General features: G+C 35.4%; 1 protein-coding gene across 1 annotated transcript in view; it reads right to left on the bottom strand.

Moving 5' to 3' along the window:
* The window catches only part of LOC101899431 (uncharacterized), a 344,124-nt gene that overhangs the window by 282,789 nt on the left and 42,342 nt on the right, over positions 1 to 18,993 (bottom strand). The window contains exon 2 of the mRNA XM_059126826.1: positions 4,798 to 5,470. Coding sequence (XP_058982809.1) covers positions 4,798 to 4,900 — 103 coding nt within the window. The 5' untranslated portion in view covers positions 4,901 to 5,470. The remainder of the gene's footprint in view (positions 1 to 4,797; positions 5,471 to 18,993) is intronic.

Here is an 18,993-nt window from a genome sequence, read left to right on the forward strand (position 1 = left end):
AAAATACCCTTCTGTATCTCCAAAGGTAGACTCACCTATATGATTTGCTTGTCCACGATACTTGGCTATATTCGTCAACGAAATCAGCATAAAACAAGTTAAAAAGCAGTAAGTTCGGCCGGGCCGAACTTTGAATACCCTCCACCATTTAGAACGAATTTGGAAGTAAAATCCTTAAAAAATTCTGTTAAAATTTTAAAAATACCTAATATAGCCGTTATATTGGTGTCTATACGACGTGGACCTACATGGGCATTGTTTGTCATAAGTCATTACCATATTCAAAATGGAAACTTGAAATAAACGGCGAATAATGCAACTAAAATCATCAAAATATCGTATAAAGGGAGGTAGCGTTATATCGGAGCTGTGCGAAGACCTGAACCAGCATACACAATTTTCTACCAAAGGCTGTAGCAGCCATTACGAACTTCAAATACCACAACTCAAACAATTTCGGTGGGTATTGTACCTAAACTCATCAAAATACCGAATATAGGCCTGGACCTGCATAGACAATTTTCTGTCACAGACTTTAGTTCCCATTACGAACTTCAAATACGAAATTTTAAATAATTCCGGTAAATAATGTCGCTAAAATCATCAAATTACCGAATATCAGGATGTACCGTTATATGGGGGCTATACGAAGACCTGGACCTGCACAGTCAATTTTCTGTCTTACACTGTAGTTCCCATTACGAACTTCAAATACGAAATTTTAAATAATTCCGTAAAAAATGTCGCTAAAATCATCAAAATACCGAATATCGGGAGGTACCGTTGTATTGGGGCTATACGAGGCAGTTTTCTGTCTTAGGCGGTAATGTCCATTTCGAACTTCAAATGCCAAATTTGAAACAATTCCAGTGAGTAATGTCGCTAAAATCATCAAAATACCGCATATCGGGAGGTACCGTTATATGGGGGCTATACGATGACGTGGACCTGCACGGACAATTTTCTGTCTTAGGCTGTAGTATCCATTTCGAAATAAAATCATCAAAATACCGAATATCGGGAGGTAGCGTTGTATGGGGGCTATACGAAGACAATTTTCTGTCTTAGGCGTTAGTGTCCACTTCGAACTTCAAATGCCAAATTTGAAACAATTCCAGTGCGTAATGTCGCTAAAATCATCAAAATACCCAATATCGGGAGGTACCGTTATATGGGCGCTATATGAAAACGTGGACCTACATAGTCCATTTTCAATACCAAAAGTCCTGTAGACATAATATGCATTTGAGTAAAACCTTATCAATCTACTTCAATTCGTTCGGAAGCTAGTGTAATTTCCACAGAGGGACAGACATCGCTAAATCGACATAAATTTTATGCTGATCAAGAATATATATACTTTGTGGTGCCTAATATGTATATTTCGAGGTGTTACAAATGGAATGACAAACTTAATATACCTCCATACTATAGTGGAAGGTATAAAAAGAAGGCAGAAAGACTGCAAAGACTGTCATCAGTAAGACTGTCATCAATCTCAAATAAGGCTATTTAACCGTAGACGATCAAGAGGATGAGAAAAGGATGAGGTAATTGCAAAGAGGCTAGTTCATCCCTTTGTTTTTTTTTTCTGGTGTTAGAGCTCTTTCATAGAACTAAATCTGTGAAGAACGAATGCCGAATCAAGGCATCCACTGCTGGTTCTCGATTGCTTGCCCCCTTCTAGTCACAATTATTGATAATTTCGTAAAGGACATTGTTTCCATCTTAAGTGTCATATATGAAAGATCGTTACTTCTGATCAGGTGCAAGCAAAACGGGCTACATTAATACAGTCATACCAAGATAAGTAGGCGACTTCTTGTCACCTTGAACCGATAGTTGAAAACAGAAAATAATATATTCAGCATACGAACGCAATGGTAACGATAGTGTATTCCAAGTTGAATATGTGGGATGTAGATAGAAATCAAGAAAGATTCTCCCTCTACCATTTTGTAGACAAATTCTCTCTCTTAGATGCTCTCAGTATACATAGGCTTTCTCCATGGTACAATGAAATAAAGGTAGAGCACTGAAACCAATCGCTTTTATTATAACATCCACCTTGAAAAGGTGGAAAGTTAATATACCCTAACTTTGCCATTCCGTTTGCAACATCCCTAAATATTCGTCGTAGACCCCATAAAGAATATATATATTTATATTTAGCCGAAAATTCTAAATCGTTTTAGAGATGTCCGTCTCTCTGTCTGTTGAAATCACGATACAGTCCACATCATTTGACGTAGAGCTTCAAAATTTACAAAACAATTTGTATTGTGTCTAGGATGGTTGATATTAATATATATGATATATCGGTCCACGTTTTGGTATAGTCTCCATGTAACGGTACCTCTCGATACTCGGTATTAGAGAATAAACCTATCGAGAACCCCAATCGCCAAGTTTCAGCTAATTTTATTGGAAATGGTGGGAGACACCTTCAAAATAGCGAAAATCGGGAGATAACGTTATCTAAACGTGGACCAATGTAGGCCAATCAGATTGCATAAATATAAACCTTTGCGCCAAATACCCAAGCTCTAGATTAAATAATGTGGACTCTATCAGTAGGACCACTGAAATTTCGTACTAGAGTCCCTGGAATGAATCAAACATTTTAAGGTGGTCTTTTTTGCGGACGAAGTAGCGGGGAAGGCACCAGAAGGAGTGGGCCGATATACTCCGTCTTAACACCAGACCTTGGACTAATAAAATTATTGGGATGTGTGAAATTTGAAGACAATCGGACTCTTACATCACATTTTATAAGAGTTGTAATCATTCAAAATGTTGACCCTTTGTGAGGTAAGCACTTGATGGAGCGGACCGATATTATCTATTTTCGCACCTGGCCTAGAACTGACGCAAATATTAGGATTTGCAAAGTTGGGGCAAAATCGGATTATAGTTTCTTTTTCTGTGGAGAAAAAAATTTTTTTTTTGAAAATTCCGACCATTTGTGGGAGAGCTACCAGAAGGAGTGAACCGATATACTCCATCTTAACACTAGACCTTAGGATAGCATAAATATATTGAAATGTGTGAAATTTGAAGACCATCGGACTCTTACATCACATTTTATGAGACTTGTAATTATTCAAAATGTTGACCCTTTGTGGGGGAGGTACTTGATGGAGTGCAACTTTATTGTCTATTTTCGCACCTAACCTAGCGCTGTCGCAAATATTAGGATTTGCAAAGTTGGAGCAAAATCGGATTATATTTTCTTTTTCTGTGCAAAAAATATATTTTTGGAAAATTTCGATCTTTTGTGGGGGAGGTACCAGAAGAAGTGGACCTATATTGTCCTTTTCCGAACTCGATCTAAGTTTGACAAAAATATTACTATATACCAGCTTTGGACCAAATCGCATACTTCCTTCGAGAGTTATCGTGCGCACCAGCCAGACAGACAGACGGACGGACGGACATCGCTAGATCGACTCCAAATGTTCTGAATTGGATTTGGTCCAAACCTAGGGCCTAGGGTCTAAAACAACTCTCACAACAACAACTCTCATAAAATTTAATGTAAGAGCCCGATTGTCTTCAAATTTCACACATGGTGCAAATTTTATGAACCCAAGGTCTGGTGTTAAGATGGACAATATCGGTCTACTCCTTCTTGTACCTCCCCCATACAAGGTCAAAATTTTCAAAAACAAAAAATATTTTCTACACAGAAAGAGTACAATTAATCCGGGTTTACTCCAACTTGGCAAATCCTAATATTTTAGTCAGTTCTAGGTCTGGTACAAAAATGGATATTATTTGTCCACTCCATCAAGTACCTCCCCCACAAAGGTTTTAACAAAGTTTTGAATAACCAAAACACTTATAAAACCCGAAATCAGGAATAACAAAAGATCCGTTGTGAAGGTGTGATATATCGGTCCAATCCTTCTGGCACCTTCCATACAAAGGCTCAAAGTTTTGAATATCCATGAAGCTTATAAAAAGCGAAATTGACATCCGATTCTATTCAAGACTTGGTTCATCCCAAAATTTCCATTAACACAACACAGTCCAAACTTAGCACGTCGTAATATTTATATCATATTTATTTAGGTCCGACAAGAAATGGCTAATATTGGCCAATTCCTTCGGAACCAACTGCATAAAGGTTTAAACATTTGATCAATCAAACCAGAAGTCAAAAGATTTTAAAATAATCGAAGATTGGCTGAGGGTATACAGCTGTCGGCAAAACCGACCGAAACATTTTAACTTGTTTCATATTTCTAAAAGTACGGACACATTTTGCCGCAACATATCAATATTTATATTTTATCGGACCGCGAATTTGATAGATCGAACTTTGCCCATTCCCTGAATACCGTGGCACATGGCACGTTTTAATTTCGATTTTTAAAATTACGCCAATTTCTCATTCCAACGCATTAATAGTCATCCCCATTGCAGATTTAAGAATTTTAGCTTTACACACATTCGCTTAATACTACAGCCCAGCAATTAGTGCCCATTAGCATTTAATTCCAAAGAATTATTAAATATAACTTCCACTTCAGCTACGCCTGTTTACTGTAAATTTCAAATTTGCCAATAACAAATCAATTTTTGGCAAAACTTCATTCATTAACTGTCACAGATAGTCCATCTGCAGATTTAAGCTCCCTTTTAACTTGCCTCATTAGTTTCAATTTTGCTGCTTATCGTTTTCAATCACAATCTAAGCTGCTTAAAAGTTTTCAAGTTCTCACAGCATAATGCATATGTGTGTATGGATGTGTATGAGTTTCATTTTCTACTTCTTCATCTTCGACTACTTACCTTTAAACTTCACCTTTGCCCAATTATTGAAATCGCCAAACAGCAACAACAGACGCAGCAATGTAAACAGTAAACTTTGATACGAAGTTCGAAACATGGCCATTGGTGTTAGTTTGGCTTCTTAATGGCAGGTTATTATGGCAGAGACATGGACAGAGGATCAGTGGGATTTCTTCTTCTTCTTCTTTTTGCGCTCTTCTTATTTTGGTCACGCCGTGTCAGTTAGACGGACTGCCTGACACGACAAATGGGGATAGAGAGTGAGAGATAGAGCGAGAATAACACTTCTCAATTTCCAAATAAACTTTTCCGTTTAAATGGCGTTCGTTGTTTCTTTGGTATCAACATTAGTTCTGGTTTGAATGCCAACCATATAAGTGGAACAACGACGACAACAACGATGACAACAATTATCCTTCACTGGAATTCGCATGGTTTCCGGAATCGCACTTCAATGCTTGGCTGGTTGGCTGGCTGTTACCGATTTCTTCCTTATGAGTTGACCAAGTTTGTAATAGTTTTCAATTTAAGCCAGCTTACCACTGACTACCACTTTATGGTTCTCCTGGAACTTTTATGGTCTTGTTGGTTTTCGATTCTTCCTTATATCCTTCACAAAAATCCATTATTGCTATTATTTGGGTTATTACAAAATTTCACATTAAGGATAATTCTGAAAAACAGAGAGAGAAAAAACATCATGAGAACGGTTATTAGTAATTAAGTCTTATAATTGCAACAGATTAGTATGGCTGTGGGGCATGAGGGCGTAATGACGGGGTTCGGGGTCGTTCGTACATTGGCATTTTGCGTAATTGAAGTTAAGGATAATCGTATTTTTTTTTGCTTTTTTCCTATTGTTGGTTTCTATTTCACAGCAACCTAACGATTATGATGATGATGTCATTCTAATTGGAGAACTTACTCGCGAGATGTTATTTCAGATAAACATAATTCTTTATATAATCTCTGATATTTAAGAAATCTGTATTGCGTTTCGCCATTACCTTCCGATTCCATTAAAATTCCTCAAAGGTATTCAATTGCAATAAAGAAAATCCCATTAACACCTCAATTAGCGCGAATAATTATCTCTTACGCAAGAGAGTAATGACTTCTCATCACCAGCGGCCTGACTTAAGGATAGAATATTATATATGATTGTATTTTTGTGTGTGTGGGTATATTTTCTTACCAAGGTAAATATTACAAAATGACATTTATTTGAAAATAAAAAAATGTATTCCTATGAAATTCAAAAAAAAAAAAAAACAAGTAAAAACTTTATAAAGTTTTTCGAACTTTTACGAAAACAGAAGTGTAAAGTTTTTCAAAAGGAAAAGTGCATTTGAAAAGAAGTAAGCAAAGGCTATAGTCGTACGGGGCCGACCATGTGATGACCTACAACACTACACTATATTAGAAGCCCCCTTATGTCTAAGTCCATTTTGAAAGATTTCGCTTTTGAAATAATGTCATAGAGAACTGTCCAGAAATTACCCTTATATATCCAATATATTTACTATCGGCATCTATCGGCCCAGAAATTACCCTTATATATCGCATATATTTACTGTCGGCATCTACGTAACGGTCAGAATTGACCCTTCCGTCTATTTGTGAAATGTTATGGTCTATTTCACCCACTAAATATTACCCGATGACCATCCAAATTGCAAGGCTTCTGTATAGCCCTAAGCTATAGCCTCATGCTAACTTCCTCGTCGATTGGTCCATAATTGCGAACTGTAGAGCAACTGCAAAATCAGGAAAATTTTCCATTTTTGGACCATTTAAACCCCAAAATATTATGCAATCATCTCCAAAAGCAATCGGCTTCTATTCTGACCAAAACCCACTTACATTTTCAATTTCGTGAGGATTGGACTATAATTGCGACCACAGCTAGATCGACTCAGGTCGGCGAGATAGGAAGATCCATATATACTTCCCTATGTGCGAAACCAATATCCTCAATAACAATAGTTATGGGAAAACAAAGTGTTCTGCATATACCGATCCTTTAAAGATACAATCTTTAAATTTCAAAGATGTGAAGGGCTAAAGATTTGAGTAACTAACCTGGTATCCATCCAAATTTACGATATTCCAACCCCTTTCGGCTCACTCGTGGGAACAAAAATAAAAAACAAGTAAGAAAGCTGTAAATTCGACCAGGTCGATCTTTGAATACTCTCCACCGATTAGAACGATTTTGACAGTTTTTAAAAAATAAAATCCGATAAAAATTTTGTTAAAATCCAATAAACCGAATGTAGCCGTTATATTAAGGTCCATACGACAACGTGGACCTGCATAGACAGCATTTGTCATAAACCATTACAATATTCACATGCGAAACTTGAATAAAAAAATCGGTGAATAATGTCGCCAAAATCACCAAAATACCGAATATCGCGAGGTATGGGGGCGTGGACCTGCAAAGAAAATTTTCCGTCATAGGCGGTAGTACCTATTACGAACTTCAAATACTAAATTTGAAACATTTCCGCTAAATAATGTAGCTAAATCATCAAAATACCGAATATCGGGGGGTACCGTTATATGGGGGCTATACCTGAACGTGGACCTACAAGACCCATTTTCAATACCAAAAGTCCTGCAGTTATAATACACATTTGAGTAAAATTTTATCAACCTACTTCATTTCGTTCGGAAGCTAGAGTGATTTGCACAGACGGATAGACGGACAGACATTTTTTTATAAAAGTGACTGAGTTCAAACGAGTTCCACTTCAAACTACGAATACCAGTAACCAAATACCAAGGACTTTAATCTACCAAATCTTCTTAAATACCAAATTAGAATCAGTTTCGGGGGTAAATGTGACTAGAATAATTAAAATACCGAGTATCGCTGGGTATCGTTATATGTGCGCTACAACACAAAGTGAATCAAAATTTTCAATGTTCTTCCACCGGAGATAGAAATCATTATGAACTACAAATATATTTTTAGACAAAACAGTGGAAAATGTGGCAAAAATATCAAAATACTGAATTTCCGGAGGTTCCATTATGTGAAGGCTACATAAAAAAATGTGGACCTACACATACTATGTTTCGCCACAGGAGCTGGAACCCATTACGAACTACAAATACCAATTTTTGGACAAATCCGTGGAAAAATGTAGCAAAATTCATAAAAACACCGATTATCGGAAAAAAGTGTTCTTCCACAATTTTAGGATAAATACATGAAAGAATGTGGCAAAAATCATCAAAATACCGAATATCGGAAGGTACGTTATATTGGCGCTATACCAAAATGTGGACCTGGGCATACAATGTTTCGCCACCGGTACCAATGCATACCGCCACCGGAGCTAGAATCCATTATGAACTACAAATACCAATATTTAGACAAATCCGTTTAAATTAAGGCAAAAGTTATCAAAAAACCGAACATCGGGAAGTACCGTTATATGGGGGTTGTACGAAAATGTGGACCTATAGATACAATGTACCGCCACCGAAGTTAGAACCTATTACGAACTACAAATACCACCTTTTAGTCAGATCCGTGAACAAATGTGGCGAAAATCATAAAAATACTGAATATCGGGATTTACCGTTTTATGGGGGCTATTCAAAAACGTGGACATATATACACAATGTTTCGGCATCGGAACTGAAACCAAATATGACCTACAAATACCAACTTTTTCATAAATGCGTGAAAAATGTGGCGAGAATCATTAAAATACCGAATGTCGAGAGGTACCGTTATATGGCGGCTATTCCAAAACGTGGACCGATATATCTCATATCCAATACCAACCTGATAGTTGATCCAAGCTGCCGATTGTAATTATACCCGACAACACGCTGAGGTACAGGTTATTATGCCTTTGTGCATTTATTTCTAATAAGCAACAAAAAACGAGATAGACCCATAATTCTTTTTGATGATCATCACAAAACCACATTCTGGATCGATTCCGACCGTATATCGGTCACATCTTCGTCCGATTTAAATTTTATTGTGCGATATGTGTAATGTTCGTCCAAATAGGATGTATTTCAGAACATCAGCCTAAAAGCAATTGCTACAAATTTTGGTAAAAATCAAATTCAAATACCCCGACATTCGTATTATGCACTCCACAACAATGAGAATGGGTACCAGACATCAGGTACAGCTCAGCAATACCTCTGCCAAATGTTATCAAGATCAGTTCAGATCTGGATATTGCCCCCATATATATCTTTTTGCCGATTTCAAGTTTCAATCGGTAGAGATGTAGCTATAGCTCCCATATATAAGTTTCATCCGATTTTATACCACATTAGGTATCCTAAGCATACCCTTTGTAAGACTTATCGTTATCGTTTCAGATTTGGTTCACATATCTTTCATAAATATATTTACATCATGTAAATAATACATCAAGGACGCTAAATTTGACCAAATAAAGTTGCACCCCATTGGAACGATGTTTGGTTCGAGATGTCACAGTCAACATATATTTACCTCAGTCCGGTTTAGTGGAAATCGATTAATATATAGCTTTCATAGGTTAGATTTAACCTATTTCAAATTTAAACCATTATAATGCCTAAATACGCAATTAATACCAAAATTTCCAACATGCTCGTTTATTTGCTATAGGTTACGATATTAAATATTCAATATCGGTTCAATCCTTCTGATACCACTCCCACAAAAGATCAAAATTTTAAAAGAAAATAATTTACCTCATTATTATTCGATTTTTTGCTAACTTTGCAAATCCTAATATCTACAGGAGAGCTAGATCAGGTGCAAAAGTGGGCAATATCGGCCCACACCATCAAGTACCTTCCCCACAATGGGTAAAAAGGTTCCAAATTTGGAATAATTACAAATCCTATAAAATGCGAGACAAGCGTCCGATTATCTTAAAATTTCGGATATCACAATGTTTTGGTTAACACAATAACAGGTGTGAAGACGACATATATCGCTATATCCTCTATCCACTCCCCCTCATAAACTATCGCTCATAAAATCAGATTTTTACTAACGAGAGATTTGGTGTAAAGATGGGATTTATCGGCCGTCTTCTTCTCGGATCTCCTCTACAAAAGTATAGCAATTTAATTAACAATATTTCGCATAAACTTAGAAATAAGTCTTTAATTTTCTTTAAGATTTGCATATACCATTATCATGTATTTGTGCTTTTGTTTGTAACATGGAGAAGGAAGCGAGATAGACCCATAGTTGCTATAAAAGATCTTTATAGAATCACTTTTTTAATCGATTTATGCATGTCAGTCCGTCCGTCCATGTATTTATGTGAATAAAATTCAGGTCGCATTTATTATCCCAATAAGATGAAATTTTGCAAACAATATTTGTTTGGCCCGAGAACACTGTTCAAATTGGTGAGAATCGGTTCAAATTTAAATACAGCTCCAATATATATCCTCAACCGATTTCGAGTTAATGTTGGACTAAATGCCCAATATCAGTTCAATTGACCTGAATTTTGGCACATCAGCGCGAATTCAGTCCAGAAGCAATTACATCAAATTTGGTGACCAGAAATACTTCTGCCAAACTAGATCAAGGTCGGGTCACATTTGGATATAGCTCCCATATATATTTTTTACCGATTTCGGATTAATTGTGCACCAAATGGCCAATATCACTCCAAATGACCTGAATTTTGACACATCTGACCTAGAAGCAAGAACATCACATCGGTGCAGATATAGCTGTAGCTCCCATATATATGTTTTATCCCATTTGGGGTTTTAAGTCCCTCACACTCCGAACATGAGGTACAGCTCAAAATACCTCTGCAAAATTTTATCGAGATTGGTTCAGATTTTTATATACATTTTTCAGAAAAAAGTTATTTGTGATGGAATTCAAGCGTGATAGTGTGATTTCTTTATATTTGGCTGGAAAACCACAAGTGGCTACGTTAGAGCACTCCAGCATTTAAATGTGAATAAATCTTTTGTGTCTCGTACCATCGCTCGTTACCGTGATACTGGTAGCGTAGCTCGACGTCAAGGAAGTGCACAGAAGAAGACAGCAACATGGAAATGACTCGAAAAGTAAAGAAATGACTTGATCGAAACCCGCATCGCAGTAGCCGAAAAAGGGTTTGTGAGCTGAACATATCGCAATATTCCATTCTGCAAACATTCAAAAAATGAGCTCGGGGTAAAGCCATTGAAATTCCAAAAAGTGCAAAAAGTTACACGGTAACCGTGAATGCCGAATATTATCACGAAAATATTCTGGAGGGTGTATTAAAGCCTTGGGCACGCAAACATTTAGGCCGCAGACCTTGGACATTCCATCAGAACTCAACACCATCGCTGGGTGGCACGTGCCACCCATAAATGGTCACAAAATGAGGTTCCTCGTCGGTACCAATCCTTTGGACTATTGTGTCTAAAGTGTCGATCACCTCAAGCAAGCGCTTCGCCGGGAACGGGCCAAAAAACCACACAGGAACATTCAGGTAGCATGCGAATGTTTCATTGGCCGTTTGGAGGTCATAATTCGTGCCAAAGGTGACCAATGCGAACAAATCTAAACATTTTCTAAAATTTGATGCTATTTCCGACATTTTTTGCTTTCATTCAATAAAATTTAGAGAAAAAATGTTAAAATCATGGCGTTTGACTTTGATGGAGTTTTTTTTATTTCACAAAAACACACAAAAACAAGTAAGCAAAGGCTATAGTCGTGTGGGGCCGACCATGTGATACCCTGCAATATGTTCGAAGTCCCCTTATATCCAAATCCATTTTGAAAGATTTCGTTTTTGAAATAATGTCAAAGAGCCCCGCCCAGAGGTTACCCTTAGTTTTTTGGCCCGGAGAATTTGGCACACACATCTTCGTCCTTAAATGTAATCCAATGGTCATCCAAAATGCTAGACTTCTTTCCGTGTCGATTAGTTTCAATTGTGGCCTATAGAGCGACTACAAAATTAGAAAAAACTAATTTTTTAGTCCATTTGCAGCTCTAAATGTACATCTTAAGAACAATAGGCTTTAATTCTGACCCTAGCCCTACCTCCATGCCAAATTTCGTGAGGATTGGACGATAATTACGACATGCATATAATACCCTCAAAACGTAGTGTTGAAGGGTGTAAACATTTGGAAAATTTACAATTCAAAATTGTAAGTCAAATTGAAAAAATCGCAAGCGATAAAAAATATGACAAGAATTGAGAAAAAAAAATGGAACAAAAAATATTCACATTTTTATTGGTATATTTTTCCGCGATTTTCTTGGATTTTCTGCTTTTCTTGCAAAAGACCATTCCGAAATGATGGGAATTGTGAAAATCGGCCCAGCGGTTTTTGATTTATAAGCAGAATAAATAAGATCAATTCTTTTACATATATATTGTACCTATTTTGCTATATACCCGATTTCTTGGCTATTAGCATCACTGTAATGGTCAAAAGTGATCTTTTAATGTATTAGTGATTTGGCTGGGGTTGAAAATATTCGCGGTTTAGTGGAGATTTTCCTATTTTCTTACATAAAAGTTAGGGTCTATTTTACCCGCTAATTATTGTCCGATGGCCGATGGCCCAAATTGGTAGGTTTCTGCCCACTCCTCAACTCTAACTCCATGTAAATTTTCGCGGCGATTGGTTGATAATTGTGACCTATAGAGCAACTGCAAAATCAGGAATTTTTTCTGTTCTTGGTCCATTTTAACCCCTAAATATTATGCGATCATCTCCAAAAACAATAGGGTTCTATACTGACCATAACCCCACCTCCATTTTCAATTTCGTGAGGATCGGTTCATAATTGCGACCTGTAGCTTGATTACAAATTAACATGGACAGACGGACGGACGGACATACATAGCTAGATCGACTCATCTCGGCGAGATAGAAAGATCCATATATACTTTCCTATGTGGGAAACCAATATTTCGAGGTGTTACATAATTTTTGGCCCAATCAAAATTATTATACCCCCAACACATAGTATTGTAGGGTATAATGAGTAGCTTAAACAGGCCTTGGTCGTCGATAGTGTTATCTAGTTATGCAGTGTAGTATTTACTACCAACATCTCTTCGTAACATTTCATCTTCTACCCACAAAAATGGTTCTAATCCATCTAATATATCCACGCAATATTTTCTCGAGACCCAATAGTGAGTCGGGACCTATACTTTGGGAAATACAGACACAAAATTACACACTATATTTATTATATACAAATGACCTAGCCCATGGGGCCCAACCCAAAATTGCCTAATGTGAATTCTGACTTATGTTAATTCCACATTTTTAGCTTTGATAAGGAGGTACCAGAAGAACGTCCATTACAGTATCATCTATATCTATAAAAGAGGAAAATGTTTGTATGTTTGTTTGTTTGTTTGTTTGTTTGTAATTTATGGACTCGAAAACCGCTGAATAGATTTTCCTGAAAATTTCCATATATACTGCAACATCGCCTGAAAGTAACATAGGCTATATACATTTTTGAATTTCCACTTGGAACTGGAGATATAGCATCAGAATCGGAGGTACCTCCCAAAAATTTAGATTTTATATGCACATATCTATTGATTGGTTGAAGATACAGTTTCCAAATTTGGAATACGTAATGGAATTTGGAACAAAAATAAGTTTGCCAAATTATATTGTAATCGGTTCAGATTTGGATATAGCTCCCATATATATTTTCGACCGATTTCGTTCATTTGATGCCTCAAACACAATATGAATATTCGATTCCAATGAAATTTGGAATGTGTGACGGGATTTAATCCGAAAATAAATTTGTCAAATTATATTGAAATCGGTTCAGATTTGGATATAGCTCCCATATATATTTTCGATCGATTTCATGTATTTGATGCACCAAACACGCTATGTATCTCTAATTTCAATGAAATTTGGAATGTGTAGCGGAAATTAAAACAAATATACATTTGTCAAATTATATTAAAATCGGTTCAGATTTGGATATAGCTCTCATATATATTTTCGACCGATTTCATGTATTTTATGCACCATACACGATATGTATGTTCGATTCCAAAGATATTTGGAATATGTAACGGGATTTTGATTAGAAAATAAATTAGTCAAATTATATTAAAATCGGTTCAGATTTGGATATAGCTCCAAAATATATATTCTCCGCCGATTTCACATATTTGATGCACAAAACACGATACGTATTTCCGATTCCAACGAAATTCGGCATGAGTGGCTAAATTTGGTACAAAAATAAATTTGACAAATTATATTCAAATACGCTCGGATGTGATTATAGCTCCCATATATATACTCAGCCGATTTCACATATTTGATGCACCCAAAGCGAGAAAGACAAAATCTGGCACCAGAAAAAATTGCCAAATTATATTGAAATCAGTTGAGGTTTGGATATAGCTAACATATATATTTCGGCCGATTTCATACATGTTATGCACCAAACATGATATATATGACCGATACCAATGAAATTCAGAATGTGTGGCGGAATTTGGTTACAATAATAAATGTGACAAATTAATTGGAAATTAGTTAAGATTTGGATATAGCTCCCATATATATATTATCGGCCGATTTCACATATTTGACGCACCAATTTCAATGAAATATGAAAGGTGTGGCGGAGTTTGGTGTAAAAGTAATTTTTGTAAAAATTATATTTACATCGGATCAAATTGGGATATGATTTTAATAAGAACCATTGTCCCACAACGCCTTAGGCTAACACTAAAAAAAAAACACAACAATTGATTTGAAATACGCTTATTACGGCGAAGTACGTTGCTATCTCGAATTCACTAATTGCAATAGAAATGTCACTCAACTTCAAAAGATTGCAGTTTACTGCACGCTTGGTATTTGCTATGAAATAAATAAATTCGAAGGACAAACCCTTCGTGTATCTATGTCATGTTACTGCTTTTCTAATGGTTTTGGTTATTTACGCATTAAAGTAGTGAAATAATTTTTTTTTAATTTTTAAATTTGTTTTTTTTTTTTAACCAACATATATTCGTAAATAAAATTTTGAATGCATATAAAATCAAAAGGGGAAGCGAAGCGCACCGGGTTCAGCTAGTAAACTATATAAACGACAATTTGTCCTCCTTTATTTCCTCTTGATTACAGCCATACTCAAATTAACCCCTCCTTTAATAAAACTTGTAATTGCAATGCAAATTTTTATTACATTAGATTCGAAACATTAATCAAAGACAAATATTAAAAATATTAAAACTAATTTAATTTGCAATCCGACCAAGCTTTTTTGGCTTTTGTTCTCTCTGTAACTTCAAAATACCGCATTGCTTATAATTTCTTTTTTTGAAATCCTTGTACGTCGACAACCGCAAGACAATAAAAATTCTAATGGAAAATGCCAACGAAGCCTTCACTCAAGGCAATAGTGAATATCAAGAACATTGCAAACCATAGGATATGTATTTCTGCGGTTGAAATTTGAAATAATGAATGAATCCATTCATTGACGGTTGAATACAACAACAATAGATTAAAATCTGTTTTGATAGCTGCGGTTTTAGCTCTGAGTAGCGATAAATGTTGTTCGAGTGTGTACAAGTTATGGTTAAAGATATTAAGAAGATATTAAAATACCAATAAACACAAAACGAAACTTGTAGATTTATGGCTTGCTAATAATGTGGGTAAATAACAATCATCGTATTGTAATCTATTTTTATTGTAGGTTTGACATTGTTCAGACATTTAAACATTTTAATCATGGCTGCGTGGAAATCAGAATTGGAAATTGTAACATTAAAAAAATGATAATCTTCAAAATAGTATTTGGTTGGATGGTTGGACATGGGCCTGGCGTATTTGGGTAGTAACGAAAAAATAATTTCTATCATTATACCTTACAACACTATGTGTTGGCTGTATTTTAAGTTTGATTGGGCCAAAAATTATATAACACACGTCGATAGATTGGTCCCCGACATAGGAAACTATGTATTGATCTTCCTACCTCGCCGAGCTGAGTCGATCTAGCTATGTATGTCCGTCCGTATTTCGATGTTAATTTGTAATCAAGGTACAGGTCGCATTTATAGTCCGATCCTCACGAAATTTAGGATGGAGGTGGGGCTAGGGTCAGAATAGAAGCCCATTTGGATATGTTCGCATAATATTGAGGGGTTGAATTGGACCAAAAACAGAAAAATTTCCTGATTTTGCAGTTGTTCTACAGGTCGCAATATAGACCAAATGACGCGGAATTTAGCATAGGGCTAGAGTATAAGGCTGGTGCAGAAGTCTATAATTTTGTTTGGTCATCGGACAATATTTTCCATAACTTTTATATAAAAAATACAAAAATTTCAACTAAACCGTGAATATTTTTAATTCTGGCGTAATCATAAACGCACGAAAATTTCACTTCTGACCGTTATCATATCCAATATATCGCATGCATAGCAAAATATGTACAATCTCATATATCAATGAAGGGGATGAAAGTTAGACCGTTTGTAACTCAAGAACGGCTGGACGGATTTTGACAATTCTCAAAAACTCGAAATGACCTCTTGCCAGAAAAGGATAAATTCTGAGAAAATCGCGTGAAAATATGACAATAAAAATTTGATTTTTTTTATATTTTAGTCATATTTTTTATCGCATGGGATTTTTTATATTTGACTTTCAATATTGAATTTTACGTTTGGTAATATTTTTCACCTTACCACACTTTGTTTTCGAAGTATTATATTCAAATCACAATTATCGTCCGATTCTCAAGAAATGTTGCGTGGGGATAAAGTTAGGCTCAGATTTAAAGCCTATTGTTTTTCAAGAAGTATATTAAGGGTTTCAAATGGAGCAAAACTAAAACTTTCCAGATCTTACAGTGGTTCTACAGGTCACAATTTAAAACTATTCGACACCGAATTTTGCATGAGGTGTGCTTATGTGAAATGACATTACCTTCCTAATTTTACCATGATAATAGGAAAATTTGAATGAAAAAAAAAAAAAATTTGACCTTGTGCATTTCACTATTCCAAGGTAATAGCAAAACTATAACTAGTATTTACACAACGTTCGAGTAAATATGCGAGACATACTAGGAAGATGCTATATCTACTCTTGGGAAGTCCATGCCCTAGTTAAATTAACTCAGGGCGTATGTCTTATGCCATTACTTATACGCCTTTATAAAGTTGGCTACACACACATCTACGTATTTCTATGTAAAACCTAATTGCATAATTTAATTGTTAAATATTTTTAAATCTTAAATAATTATAAATCCAACTAACATCAGATACAGCTTCCACTATGGGATGTATCGTATGATATGTCAAAAAATTCAAATAAGATTAAGTTCGGCACAATATTTGCCGAAGAGAGTCATATACATTAAATAAAGCTAAACCCGAATATAAAAGTGATTCCCAGGTCACAGGAAATGTTTATGAAAGTGACTAAGAGTAATAAAGGTAATTAAAGACAAGTAAGCAAAGGCTACAGTCGAGCGGGCCGACCGTTGAATACCCTACAACACTATAATAAACCAAACAGTTTATATAGGCGAGATACTCGAAAGAACTCCACAAGATATTGTGACAAATAATAAAAGAAAACCATCAGGTTTCGTTCTCTAATTTTCGAATAATGGCAACATAAACTAATTTGCTCATTTCTAATTTATTAGTAGTTGTTGCACGTAAATGGTCTTCCTAGATCTGGAACCAATACTTCCCAAACACCTATAATCTCTCAGAAGTGGCAAAATATTAACATTTATATTGGTTTTTGACTGAAACGCATCTATATGAGATACAGATATTTGACTATATTCTTCAATAGGAGCATTTTCGATGCTCTTTCCGAAAATGGACACCATAATGGCGCATCCCTAACCATTTTCCCACAGTGGGTCCAAACCCATTTATCCTACAGTGACCATAGGAAATATAAGTCTGGCCACTTTTCTTGTTCTGGCCAAAGTTCTTATAATTATTAATTATTAATACAATTCATATAACATTTTATTGTTATATTATTTTCATAATTTTAACTTTTATTTTCTTTCACAACAAGCACTTTTGAGTTAAATTTAAATTTACTCTCACGAAAATGTAGTTAAATTTAAATTTATCTCTGAGAGAAAACCAGTGTTGGTAAGCGAAAAATCAAAGTAGTAGAATTTAAATTTAAATTTATTTTCACGCACATTATATATGAGATACAGACATTTGACTATATTTTTCAACGAAATCAACGTTAACGAAGTAGTCAGAAGTGCGTCTTTCCTCTATTTGTGAATTCTCCAAAAAGTCATTGGAATGGATATTTTCGTATTTTGTCTACAAAAGGCCATCCAAAACTGCTTGGATTTTGCAATGTCCGGTAACCGGGCGATAATTACGACCTGCTGACAATTTTGCAGTTTTTTGGTCCATTTCAACCCCTAAATATACAGCGATCATCTCCAAAAAGAGTAGGCTTCTATTCTGACCCTCATGTTATCCCCATGCAAAATTTCATAAGTATCGGGCCATAAATGCGATCTGTATATGATATTCTTATATCATAACTACTTAGTTTTGTTAGCTGTAGAAATATTGCCAATGTTTACTTCAAAATTAAAATATGCCAAAAATATGACAAAATTGAAAAAATATGAGAAAATTTTAGAAAATCAATATTTTCCTCGTTAGAGAGATATTTTTATGCGATTTTTTAGACGTTTTTTGTTTCCTGCCAAAAGGCCATTCTGAATTAATGAGAACTGTCGAAATCAGTTCAGCCGTTCTTGACATATAAGAGATCTTTCAATCATATCTTCTTTGATAGACATATATATCGCACATATTTTGCTATATATCCGATTTGATGGATGTTAACATCAATGTAAAGGTCAGAAGTAACCTTGTCATGGCTTTGTGATTTCGCCGGGATTTAAAATATTCGCGGTTTAATGAAAAATTTTGAATTTTTTCAACAAAAAAGATATGGTCTATTTTACTCGCTAAATATTATCCGATGACCACCCAAATTGGTAGGCTTCTTGCCAGCCCTAAACTCTAGTTACATGCGAAATTACGTCGATTGGTCTATAATTGTGACCTGCATAGCTACTGCAAAATCCGACATTTTTTTAGTATTTGGTCCATTTCAACCCCTAAACATTTGGCGATCATCTCCAATATTGATTTCCCA

This window comes from Musca domestica, unplaced genomic scaffold, assembly GCF_030504385.1.
Source record: "Musca domestica strain aabys unplaced genomic scaffold, Musca_domestica.polishedcontigs.V.1.1 4, whole genome shotgun sequence".
NCBI lineage: Eukaryota > Metazoa > Arthropoda > Insecta > Diptera > Muscidae > Musca > Musca domestica.